Source organism: Cervus canadensis, chromosome 27, assembly GCF_019320065.1.
Source record: "Cervus canadensis isolate Bull #8, Minnesota chromosome 27, ASM1932006v1, whole genome shotgun sequence".
In the NCBI taxonomy this organism is placed as follows: Eukaryota; Metazoa; Chordata; class Mammalia; order Artiodactyla; family Cervidae; genus Cervus; species Cervus canadensis.
In genome coordinates, this window is record NC_057412.1 from 1,221,257 (window position 1) to 1,235,182 (window position 13,926).

At 35.7% G+C, this 13,926-nt stretch overlaps 1 protein-coding gene across 5 annotated transcripts in view; it reads right to left on the reverse strand.

Annotated features, from left to right (window-relative positions):
- The window catches only part of SON (SON DNA and RNA binding protein), a 30,324-nt gene that overhangs the window by 4,044 nt on the left and 12,354 nt on the right, over window positions 1-13,926 (reverse strand). For 3 of the 5 annotated variants that reach the window (XM_043448773.1, XM_043448774.1, XM_043448775.1), the window contains exons 5-8: window positions 11,967-12,113; window positions 11,608-11,796; window positions 4,404-4,514; window positions 3,247-3,363 (exon numbers count right to left, since the gene is read on the reverse strand). In XM_043448773.1, coding sequence (XP_043304708.1) covers window positions 3,247-3,363; window positions 4,404-4,514; window positions 11,608-11,796; window positions 11,967-12,113 — 564 coding nt within the window. Of the gene's footprint in view, window positions 1-3,246; window positions 3,364-4,403; window positions 4,515-10,690; window positions 11,508-11,607; window positions 11,797-11,966; window positions 12,114-12,286; window positions 13,823-13,926 lie in introns of those variants that run through there. The other 2 variants (XM_043448776.1, XM_043448777.1) reach the window with 2 other exon arrangements.

Genomic DNA, 13,926 nt, shown 5'->3' on the forward strand with positions numbered 1-13,926 from the left:
ATGGTCAACAGTCAATTGTTTTCACACCATTAAGAAGTAAGTGATGCCTCTTTTTAAAGGGCATCCATGTATATGTAATAAACGACTGAATTCTACTGTTGATCTTTATGGTCATTTTCTAAACATTTAAAATATAATCTCCAAATCATGTCTTGTTTCCCCTTGTTATTAAGTATTTTACATTTACATTCTCTAGCAAATGTAAGCAAAAGTCATTTAACTTATCAACAGAGGGAGTCAAATATTTTGGAAGCTCTGGACACAGTATAATCACTTCCTCTACTGATAAGTTACTACTAAATTTTTAATTTTGGTTTTACACAGTAGTAAAACTGTGTACTTCCCCCCCCTCCCCAGCTATTTAATTATAAGCTGGGGAGGAAACGTGCCAATGGTATGACATGCCAACGGTACGTGACCAGACATTAAGCTCAACACGGTGCTCTGATGGAAGGAGGCAGCTGTGGAGGTACAAACATAGCCCTGGTTCAGTTCCTGACGTGGTGCAGGCCATGCAGTGTTGATGTATAGAGAGAAAAGTTAGCTGATGCTTGGGGACCAACTGCCTTGTTTCTACACACCTACAATGACTTTTACTTACTTTCAGGTTCATCCGCCCCTCTTTTCCAGGAAACACTCCTAAAAAAAAGGGCAACTGTGCAGAGTATAACACAAATCCCCAAATAACGCAGGTTTCCGATTTTGTTTCCATTCGCTATTATCTTCAAATGTTTCTTTACACCAGGGTGTATATACAGTTCAACAAAAAGCTAATTAATCTAGTAAGACTACAATAGTAAACAATATTCATCAGGTCATGCCCAAATCATTTCAGAAAATAAAGGTTCTTTCAAATCAATAACCATTGGAATTTTTTCTTACTACTAATAAAACTCATTCCTTTTCATTTAAGAGTATACTGCAGCAAACTAAAAGAATATGGAGAATGCCGGCATTCCCTGTAGTCCTCAACATTAAGAGGGTGTTGCCCTACAGCAAGGCAAGGAACACCGTATGAATGAATGTTTGAAAAAGTTTTCTAAATGAAACAAGTAGTTTGTGATATTTGACCACAAAAATGAATATTATAGTTGCCTAATGACTTTGTCCATGTGTTTGCTCATTTTTCTGAGTAAAATATTCCTGCCTTAATTGATATTAGCAGCATGTATTTTTCAGCAACACACAAACAGAAGTTTCCTGAAATCACTTTATGTAATTATTCAAAAATTTGGTGTGATGAATGAACACATCTTTATTTTGTGGTAACTTATCAAATATGATTTACAGCTACATTTTAAATGATGTAAATCATTTAAAATCTGCCAACTGTCTGTCTACAAGGACTAGCAATCAAAAAGAAAAAGGAAAGTTTATGACAAACCCAATTTAATCATTTTAAAAAGTTATGTGATGTTTAGAAGTCTTCAGCAATATATATCTATGAGAACTTCAATGTACAAATGAAGACCAGCACTTTGCAATGGAATCACATTCTTAAGTTTCTACCTAGTAGTGTACATGACTATTTAATTATTATGTGCCTAAACACCCATAAAAGCTTCAAGTGTAACTTTCTGAAATATGGAGTATTCAGCTTCACCATTAGATAGTATTAAATTAAAATTGTTAGACATTTATGTACATTTATAATTATTCCCAAAGAGATGAAAGCCATTTTTCAAGCACTACATCGATCACTTTCATATTTTAAATACTGTAATTAGTCCAAAATTAATTTTGCTAATTTTCATCTTTTTTTTTCCAACACCAACCCTAGTAAGCTACTATCATTTTTTAACCAATCTGACTATGTACCCACAGTGTATCATACATATCAGTGAAACTATTCTGCCGCTCCAAAAAAGGGGGGGCAGGCAAAGTAAGGGTATGCTTTATATTAATTTGTTAATAAGATCACCAGAGATAATGCTATCAAAATTGAAAAAAGAAATGTTATGAGATTAAAAGGTCCAAAGCAACCAAAAATCTGATTTTTCAGACAAATCAGCTCATTCACTGGCACTCAGCAGTTTTCTAATACCCATGACATGACATCGATCAGCACCCCGCGAGGCAGTTAAGAAGGCACTTGGAAACTGAAATTCCAAGTCATTACTTGCCACGATCACAACAGGAGTCGGAGTACAGCGCGACTAAGAAACCTTCCCAATCCGTTAGACCAGGCAGCCTCCCTGTTTCAGCACTGCTATGCTGCCAATACTCCTGAAACAAAGTTTCCCATCACCCATCCAACCAAGCCACATCCCTTCGCCAGAACCCGTTTCTTCAGAAAGCCCTTGGTAACCACCTAAGACTCCCCCAACAATGAGGCAGCCGTAGGTGGAGTTCACTCGTCTCACTGCAGGAATCTGAAACCAGGAGCACCTACATCTTCACAGCACGAGGCGTCCGTCCTCTCCCTTGCATTTACGTCTTACATATCCTGTTTTTTCACGGAATCAGTAGTTCTCAAACTGAACCTGTGGATCACCAGAGGCCACCAGGGCCTAAATGGTGGTCCACAGATAAGTCATCTCCACCCACATCCCAGCCAATTTCGCCACCCTTCAGCACCGCCCACCCCACACTTCAGCCATCCCCCCTCCATCCTTCTAGTCCCCTGGCAAGACCACCACATGCAGCACTGACAGGGGCTCCCAACCACTTGCTGTAACCGAGAGCGGATAACCACATGGACCTGGGGCTGGAGGTTGCAATAGGAGTGAGGACTAGGGGCCAAGGGCGCTTACAGGAGGGACGGGCACTAAGCAAAGGGGAAAGAAGGGCAAAGGAATAAAGGAATGGAAAACCAAGTGGCAGAAGATTCTTGGGGGCAGTGATTCACCAAAAATGAACCTGTAATAAAGTATCCCATGATGAGAAAAAATCTGAGAACCACTGCTTTGAAATCGTAAGATCAGTTGTCCAACAGGAACTGTAGAATATTCTGAACAGCCGCTGAGATACACTGTTAGCATTCAAAACACAGTTTAAAAACCACCCCCACAAAACCCAGGAGCAGCAGGATATAAACTGAGTGGCTCTTAAGCCGTATTTATACATTAGCCATTGTCTCAGGGATCGATCCATCTTCAGTGTCCATCCTGGAGTATATACGCATAGCAAATTTACTCATGAACTTTAGTTAAATTCACTGGCTTCTTTGTGCATTTTTAATAAAACATTTTCTTAAAAATTTTAACTTTGTACACGGACACTTTTGTATGTGCATATGTTGTGTACCTTTTTAATCCAGGCTTGGGCACCAGTATTGGCCAACTGTTCTTGTGTCAAAACCTGCACTCCTGTACTTCCTGTGAACTGGCCGGGAATAGAGTTCAGCTGAGCCCAGGCATCAATCTGAAGAAAAAATGGTCAATTAAGTAAAATTACCTTTCTAGTTAATGCCACTGGTATTAATTCTCTAAATGAAATGGTTTATTTGGTTCCCACAAAGACTAAATATCAGACTTAAATATTTAACTTTAAAAAATACATATACTGAATTCACATACATCTTTTAAAAACTGTTTTCTTAAACATTCCAAAGCAGTTCAGTAACCGTTCAGTGGATCCCATTAATAACAACAAAATTTAAAATATATATCTAACAACTGAAAAGCATGGCTGTGATACTTATTCTTCAAAATATCACAGAGATGCATGAAAACATACAGAAACTGTTCACATGGTAATAGATCCTTACCCTCCTTACGTGTCTCATAAACACAGGATAATACACGTTGATAGCCTCAGTTTTTAATTACTTTCTCTGAGGTGTTATAAATCAAAAATGAATTCAAGATACATGCTTAAAACATAATATAGGAGACTGGTCACTCAAACACTGTGATGGTTAAAGAATTAGTTGTCGTTCATTCAAAGTATATTTACTGAACATTTGGAACCAACTGTCAGGCGGTATTTTCCACTTGTCTGAACATGTACTTACTGTCCCCATATATTTACCATAGAAAGAGAATGTATGGAGCAGCTGTCCACTGTTAAAAACACAGACTGGATTCAGACTGTCTAGGTTCAGATCCCAGTTCCCCTACTAATTTTGTGACCTTGAGCCTCACTAAAGTCACTATTTCTAAATGCAAACTCAAATGTCTCAAAAGGCTATTACGGGCACTTAGCTATTATTTTTATATATTTGATTACAAACTCTATGAGGGCAGGTAATTTTTTCTATTTTTATTCTCTCAAATAGTTCCTGCCCCATAGTACACAACATTTACTAATAATCAAGCCCCAAATCACTTTCATGTAAAGAAAGCTTGCTAGATAAATGATTTTTCAAAGACCTACATGTCACCAGCATGCCACAGAGTTTACTTATGTCACAACCCTCTAGTTAGTGAAATTATCATTTAGATACTAAAACCACTACATACCCGTTCCTGAGCACGATTTAACATGCTCATAGCTTCAAGGTCAAATGCATTCTCGCTGAGTCTTTTCTGAGCAAGTGCCCGTTCACTCATTGCTGTAGAGATGTCCACAGGCTAAGAAAGAAAACATAGATAATTATCTCAAATAACCAAAGACTCCCTAAATTATGAAAAATGCTCACGTCTTTAGTTGCTTCATGTCAAAAACCAGTTGTATATAAAATTCTGTATATACAAATATATAAAAATGTGTATATATATAATTTTGTAAAGCAGGGAGAAGACTCTAAAAGGTAAAATAACCTTGGAAAATAGATATGGATTGTTTAAGGTAAGTTACAAAGTATCAGGCAGCAGATGAACTCAATCCAAAAGCCAACTGCTTTCTTATTTTCTACTACATCAAACTACAATCAGAGAAAGTTTCATGAAGAACTTAAAAATCTCTCGCCTTCACTAACGAAATAATTATTGGAGTTTTCATTTCATCCTGCTTCTCAGCACAGCCCTCAGAGGCAATAAGCAAGGCTCTTAAATAAGCGAGCAGAAAGCCACTGCCATGTCAAACACCGCTCCTTTACTGATGTCTGCATGTTTTCACCTACTTGTGGTTGTTCATTAAGTCTGATACAAGGAACTCAGCTTCTTCAAAGAATATATTCATTATACATGGTTTTTAACTCATTAATATGTACACTGATGATTGAAGTTAGAATATTTCTGTGGGGGTACACAATTATTAAATTGGAACACTTAAGGTATGTTTGAAATGCCTTAGGTCCTCTTTTTCAGTGCTCATGTTCTACCTGTAAAAAGCTTATGCTAAGCAGATGCGACTTAACTTTTTAAGAAGTTTCAGAACATCCAGGAAAACTTCAAGGATTATCTTTAGACCAAATATCCTATTTACCAAATTTGTGGAAGGCTCAACCATAGAAGGAAAAAAAATCAAGTATTTGATGCTTTTCAGTTCTAATATTAAGAGCTCAGGATGATTTGTGTCAACTCACCAAGTCTTAATACTTGTTTTTCTTCTAACACTATTAAACCGGTTAATATTTTCTAATATCTCATCCAAGAAAATTCATTTTTGGAAAATAGTTATCTGACATGTGAGGATTTTCCTAAATTCATATAAAAAGAATAACTAGTAGCAACTGCATGGGTGTAACAAATATAAGGAAGTCAGTTAAAATAAGTTAACAGATTTTTAAAAAAGCCAAACTAAGGCAATCTGTAATTTGACTGTATAGTTGAATATGAAATACTTCTTTTTAAAAATAAGACCTATATAATTAAGAGTAAATGACTATTAGAGAATAATTCTATCTCACGCATAAGGATTACTAATCTTCCTTTTTCCTACCTTCACTATTCATATCTTGCTGAATCACTTAGCATCATTCCTTTAGCAAAATTAAAATTTTCTTCCACAAGGTACCAAAAAGTACAGGTTTCTATATATCTGTCATCTTAAAATGAAAGCAGAATTAAACTGAATTCATTCTGTAATCAGACTGCTCACAGATCTAATAAAAGATCCTAATTTCTTAGTTAACTTAGTAAATTATCCACACTAACTGGAATATTTCTGGGGATATACAGGTAAAGGCAGACTGAAACACTAAAAAACACAGTAAGCTCACTTTTCACTTCTATTACAACTGTGATCACCTGCTGTGACTTTTTAAGTGGGAATCCAGAGATTTTAGATCAGAATCACATTCTTTTTTGGCCTTAGATATTTCATAAACCTGTCAGGTAAGATGTAGATATTTCATAAACCTGTCAGGCAAGATGATGAAGTAATTTTTGGAGGCCCATAAAATATGTGTGAAATACTGTTCTTTAACTTTGCCAGAATTACTGTGGGTTTCATACTCGTCTACAAATCTAAGCATGGGTATTCAGGTATAAATAATAGGTTTTAATTCTAAAAAGTTGAAATTCAGAGGAGAAACTAGGGAAAATGTACCTACCCACCACCAAGCCAAGCTCTGATCCCTCATTTTCTAACTGTAAATTAGCCATAAAAATGTAGTTCAGATGGCTCTGAAAATTCCAACTTTTCTAAAATAAAATCACTTCTTCCCAAATGGAAAGCAAATTAACATACCTATCTGTGACTTCATCCTTCTGAAGACACTTTGTATCTTCATACTTTTTTTACTCTTTTAACCTTTATTAAGCAAGCAGGTAACCTAAATACCTTATCATTTATCCTCAGGATGAAACTTCATTCAAATCTCAGTATTTTATGTTAAATTCACATCTCACTCTGAAAGGAACTTTTATTTATTTAAATAGTATTTATTTAATATAGCAACATTGAGATTTAATATAAATTTAGATAAAATTACAACTAGTTTTTTTCCTAATACAACTTCATTTATTCTTCAACAGGCTTACCAAGTGAGCTGTAAGTTCATGTCAAAACTTTATTAACAAATAGTAATTTGACTATTAATTTCATATTCATATTTTTTAATGTGAGGAAACATACCCAAAATAGGATCAATCAGGATTATCTTAATCTCTTATGAATCCTCAAGAGTTTATATCAAAAAGCATACATCCAAGTTGCCAGGGTAGCTCAGGATATGCAGTAAAAAACCAACTATAATTCTCAAAACATTAATATTCAAAGATTAGACCAAAGTTCTGAATCAGTATTAAAAGACTCATAAAACATCACAGCTACCCTTTAGAACAGCACTGTCCTAGAGAACTTTTACAGTGAAAGCTAATGAGCACTTGAAATGTGCCTAGTGCAATTAAAGAACTGATTTCTCAGTGGCTCAATGACTATTGTATTGGACTGCATAGGATCTGTATGTGTATATATAAAGCATATAACAACTACTGGAGAAGGAAAATGCCAACCCACTGCTGTCTTCTTGCCTAGGAAGTTCCATGGACAGAGGAGCCTGGCAATGTGTAGTCCATGGAGTCGTTAAGAGTCATACACAACTATACCACCACTACCAGGCTATAATACATAGCAGAGTTTGAGCCTTAACTTAATGTTGCTCAAAAACAGTCAAGTGTGAAAGGAACCAAAATGATGCTAAAAGTTTTAGAATGCTAAAAAGTCGGGGGGTGGGGGGAGGGGGGGATTATCTTAAACCCTGCAGAACACTATTATCAAGCTATCAGCAAAGCAAATTTATTTCCACTAATACACAATAGACCTTCTATGTAATGTGTAGTAATATTCTAGGCGTCATGATGGGGGGAAATGTTTTATTTCCTTCTCCCTAGGGCTTGTTATAAAAGGTGAAATCCACATAAAAAGAGTATCCTGAATTATTATTCCAGTTCACACATCAATAAAAACCTGTCCAAGTTATTTCACCCCTCCACTTCAGCAACAGAGCAGATTACTATTTCTGTAACCTAAAATGTTCTCAGGACTAATAAAACACAAATGTAACTGACACTGTAATAGGCATTTCACAACCTAAGTTATTAACTGTGCATCTTCATCTTCCTTATTTTAAAAATCCTAAGTCAATTTACCTTCCCCCTGTGTTAACCCAACTATTTACATAAATAGAACAATTGTCTTAAATAATTCCTAAAAAGTCAATGAAAGGCTATAAAAGAACTAATGAGAATTATTAAAAGGTGGTCATTCAGGTAAGGAAAAAATAGTACCTGTAAAAAGCAAATTACTTTCTACACAAGAAATTGCAGGTATCTCCAGATGATGTAAAAGGAAATTTTTAAGTAAAGAGAGTTAAAGAAAGAGCACCTAGCCTGCATACAAAACATGATTTAAAATATTTAGCAAAAGTTAATAAAATACAAAGTAAATGACAACTATATATACAAAGCCACACTAAATACAGAATGCTTCAGGAGTTAAGTGGCTTGGTTTTAAAAACTGATTTATGAGTCTTTTATTATTTCACATAAAATTCTCTAGTGCAATTTTTAGTTTATTACATGTAAATGAATTACAGTAACTGGAGGATTAGATAAAACATTAAATCGTAAAAAAATTCCATTTTAATAACCTGGGAGAATCTAGAGAAGAATGAATAAAAAAGCTGTACATAACACATTCTAGCACTGCCAAAACCTGTGTGTTTCATTTTCAATTAAAATTTTCATTTTACCACAAGAACTCAATTTTCTTAAACCTCAAAAATACAGAGTTCCTAACCATAAGGGAATTTTAGCTCCACTGGGACATGAAGTAAGGAAATTTTATGCCAGAGACTACACTTATATCCTCTACCCCGTAAGGCTTTGCTATCTTTATTACCAAGAATTAATGCCCCCAAAGGACAAGTTTTAAACTGTTTTCCAACACTTTTGGTTTCATTGTTTATAAATCAAAATTCACACAGATATGATCAAGGTTCTGCAGTCACTCTTTACTGAGGACGACGCTGGTTGGCTTCTGGGTAGGAAGACGATGCTATGGCAGCAGAGCCCACAGTGTGATGAGTTGGTATTTCCATAAGATACGGATTTATGTTGATCCATCCACGTCTATTCACTCTTACTTATGTCAAAGAGCACTCATGTGCACAATTGGTGGGATTAAGGATCATATAGCAAAGCTGAGATCAAATCTGTGATCTTTGCCTGAATGTTTTATGCTCAAAACTAAAGAACCACAAATTCCAATTATATTTATTAAAATGAAAAAAATAACAGAAAAATTCAAAGCACTATTCAATTAAAATATTGACCATTTAAAAAGAACTTTCCTTTTCTACATAAAATCTTTATTTCAACCCCAACAGGGAATCAAGACTCAATGCTCCCATAAATGTCACCAATAGTATTCTACAAACATTAGAATATAGAACATTAATCTTACTAATATATTTGTAAGATACAGCTAAATAACTAGAACTAAACATTTCATACAGTGAACACCCTTTAGATGTTATTTCTAAAGGTAATATTACTTCTAGGTGAAAGTACACAGACCTGAAAACAAAAGCAAATTTCTGTCCCTTCCTAAAATTTTGGGACTGTTTTACTTGAAATTAAAGTTAACACATATTTTTTAGTCTAATTGTCTAAGAAACTAGCTTAATACCAATAGTATATAATCTCCCCCACAGGAGAAATCTGCTTCATGAATAGAACTTTTTTTGTCTCCTGCTTTAGTAAAAGGCTCCTTTATTATAAAATCTTAATACCCACCTACTACCCCCTCCCAGATGTCTTTGGAGGAATTCCCCCAACTTTTCATTCAAATTTGACAACCACTATTGATGACAGACAACGTCCACCAGTTTCAGTGTTAAGACTGAAAACGGCTAAATACTGTAATATATATATAATACACACACACGTTTATATATAAACTCTTAATCAACAAGAACCATAATCACCAGGATTCACTAAGCATCCTTCCCATGTTCCACTCAAGTTAAATAGTTATAGTCACTTATTTTCCCAGGAAAATCTTTTGGAATTATGCAATATTTATAGGGCTTCACCACGTTGGAAAATTTTTTTCACATAAATGTCTCCTTATGTTTTTTCCTAACTCTGTTAAATGCTTAATGTTTAAGAAATTACTAAAAGCATGTGTATTAGAATTTCTCAGTCAGTTCAGCCCTCTTACTTTATGCTCAGCTATTACTAGATTCAAGTCAGTTATCAATGTCAGTTAACCTTTCCCTCTTGAGATGTGCAGTAGCCTGATTTGGAAATCAGCAACTGAACTACTCAACTGGCTTCACTAAAAATTGTCCAAATAAGTTATCTGTCTCTCCTTCACTGGTGATGGTGTACCTTGCTTCAGTTGTTGAATCTCATGTAAATATCACCAGTGACTGTAAGTTGCACTGGCTAGTTATGTCCAATGTGTACAGAACGTGCTCTCTTTTCCAAATGCCACAGGTCAAAAACAAACAAACAAAAAAAAACAATGTCTCCTGTGAATAGCTCAGGGGAAAAAACACTACCAAAGTTTCTGATTTGGGTTCTGTTCACTTTTAACTTTATAAACAGAATTTGTTTATTTGTATTATCAGAGGTGTTTACTGGATGATGATGATATGGCCAATAAGGGGAACCTGTAGGTGAAGAGTACAGGTCTCTCTGGATCCACATATCCCAGAATGGCAAGGATAAGAACTGGAGAAGAATCCCTACACTGTACGGGCATCAGATATCTAGTCCAGTCCTTGGACGAATGTCTGGGTTTTGGAAACCAAGGGCAAGAGGTGATGACTAGTCTACTGTATCATTTAAAACTCCCACCCCCCTAGTAAGTCTCCACCCTCCCAGATCCCCCAAGCGTGATTTTGCACAACAAGTTAAATAAAAGTAAACTGTTTATTAAAAGATACAGCAAAGGTACAGATACAGAGATACATACAAAGATACAGATATATATATATATATTTACATATATATACAGTCTCGCTGTTTTCATGTGCACTATATTTAGCAGCACATTATTTAATCAGGCGGCATTTTAATGGGGCTGTTTTGACACTTAGCATTATTACTGCGTCATTTTGACAAGATACAACTATAGCCTCCTGGAAATTTCAAGGTGTGAATTCCACTTCTCCAACTTTTAATAGTAGCAAAAAGGGGAAGGAGAAGGGAAATGGAATACCAAGGCTGAGCGTTAGGTTAAACACAAGAATTCAAAAGGGCCAAGGTAGCACACAAAAGGGGAAAATTATTAAAATTAAAGGCTATCTGACAAACAACCCAGAAAAATATAGTAAGAAAGCATTATTTAAAGGGCAACAGGCTATGTATCCGAGATGCTCACATCAGCCTACAGGGACCTTTTCCAATCCAGTTCTTGTGTTGAACCTGAGGATCTGCCTCTCTCTACTCAAATCCCTCCACCCAATAAATTTGCTACCACCAAAATCTAGAGCTATAGAGCCTTGAAGCAAAACGGGAAGCTAAATAGTTGTACCTTGGGCTACCTTCCCACAAGTGCAAGGAGGGCCCAATGTTGGGTAGGGATGTGATAACACTGTTCTCTGCAATTCGATGCTTTTCACTTTGTGGCTTGGTTCCACAAAGTGAATTGCATCGAGTTACTGTCAAATGAGAAGCTGCGGGTTGTTTCATCTGTCGTCTAACCCGGCCCTGCCGTTTAACCCGGCCCTAAGAAGAGTGAAACAGAATCCAAATCAGATATAAAATAACAATAAAATGCAGATTCAGGTATATAAAAGGAAAAATACATAATAGTCCTCTTACTTACCTCAGAGGGCAAATTGCTGCTGAAAACATTATCATCATCTTTGTTTTCTTCACCGTTTTTCTCTACAGGGACCCACTCTCCATAAACACTATCTGCTTCTTTTTTCCGATGTTGAGATCCAGATGATACAGGGAATTCTTTTGTTAATGTTACCTGGCTTTTTGGTGGAGTTGGCTTTGCTGCAGCAATCTAAAAACATAATGTTTTTCTTAATTAAAACTCAACAGATTTTCAACATAATCTGAACATGACTCTCCCACAGTATTTAACCTAAATTAAAAACTAAATATTATTTCAGTTTTCCTTAAATAGTTCTATAAGCTGTGCTGTTTCACCAGTTCAAAAACATTAATACTCACATTCAGATTGAAAAAAATGGGTTTGGGTTCACTGAGTTTAAAGGGATGATGATAAAAAGGAGGTTCTTCTTCCTCTTCATCCGAAACATGCGGCTTATTCACTATTACATCATCATCTTCTTTACTCTGTGCAATCTGTTTGCATTTCTTAAAAAGTAAAAACAAACAGAAGATAAATCTTACACTTTATGTAGAATAACACATAATTTCTTAAATTCAAAACCACATAAAACCAACTTTCAAAAGTAAAACAAGGTTAATGATAGATTATAGCTGGGTAACTTAGCTCACTACTTATTTAAACACACTCTAGCTGGTCAGTCAGTTAACAACATTTATTGAGCACCTACTATGTGCAGAGCACTGTACTGGGCACTGTCCAGGGAATACAAAAAAATAAAGTAAAAGACATGGTCCCTGCTCTCAAGGAGCTTACAATCTAGTTCAAAAGACGGAATACATACACATGAGATAATTGAGGAACGCTTTTACAGAGCAACACAGTTAACAAGTGCAAACTGATATAATACAAACTGAGTACATAAGTGCTCAAAGAACAAAAGCTTAAGAGAGAACAGAATCAGGCAGAATCTGATAATCAAGGAATATTCCTTGAAAGTTCTAAGCCAGATTTTCATAGTTAAGAAAAAGGATTAGGAGAAAAGGAAAAGAAAGTCACTCTATAGTCAGGTAGTGGTAAAGAGGTGAGAGAAAACTTATTAAAAGGGATAAGAGGGCTGAAGATGAGGCTAAAATATATAGGGAATCACTAAGTGTTCATAAGGTTTTGGATAAGGAGCTTGGATTTGATAAGCAAGCAATAGAAGCCTTCACTAGGTCCTTAAACATTAAAAAAAAAAGTTATAATTCATATTGTAGTAAATCTAAGTAAGGAAAGATATTAAGAAACTATGCAATCCCCAAATGTATGGCTAAATAAAATTTGAAACACTTGCAACTGGGCTAGATAATAGCATGTCTTTCCATAAATGTTTTATAGGTTGAGTCTCTAAAGGAACAGAACTCAAGGATGGAATATAAGGCATGATGGAGAGGGTGCAATGATGAGGTCTGACACATAAAGCAAAGTCAATTCCTCCTTGAGAAGCAAAGGAACAGACTCCCATTATCTGGCTTTATAAAAAGGTCAGAGTAAATTTGGGTGGACTTGTCTCTATACAAGCAGTAGAATTTATCATATCCCTTATCAATTGAAAATATTTTAATAGGATAAAAAGCTCATTTAGCCAAAAACACAGAGTATATCAAGCTTGTAACCAAGGGGAACAGAATATATTGACAGTGGCAGGCTGGCATAAGGCTAGCCAATAACAAGTTTCAATATCTGAAACAGTGTGGTATTTCTGGATCCTAGCAGCAATATTTCAGCGTCCTCAAAAAAAAAAAAAACAAACACAAATTTTAATAAAACAAAGCCAAAGGACAAAAAAAAAAAAAAAAAGCCTCAATTGAAAAGATCAAATTCTTAAAAACAAAAATAATTGTGTTTAAAATATATATGTTACTGCCAAAACCCGAACCGCAGGAAGAACTGATAATGGCCGGCCATTATCACCAATGGCTGGTACCAAACAGCCAAAACCCGAAATGTTGATGCGAAAGAAGTTCCTTTCAGGCAATGGCCAGCTATTCTCATTAATTTCCAAGCTCCGGTGGCAAAAGATCATTTCTGAAGATTGTCTGTGTCTTTGCGTATATGCAGTACACTCGTGGCGATCAGTGAACAGCGTCGTGAATGGAAACGAAACTGTAGGCGAGCTTCTGCGTGTTGCTCACTCAACACCTCCTCCATTCAAACGAACCGTCCCACTCCTCAGTCAGTTTGGCTTCTAAAACTGGAAAGCAAAAGTAATGGGAAGTAACTTTTAGCTAGCGGAGCTTAGCCATCCCGGATAATGGCCTGCTAAACAGAGCTTCTGCCGCTGCCACGTCTGTATTT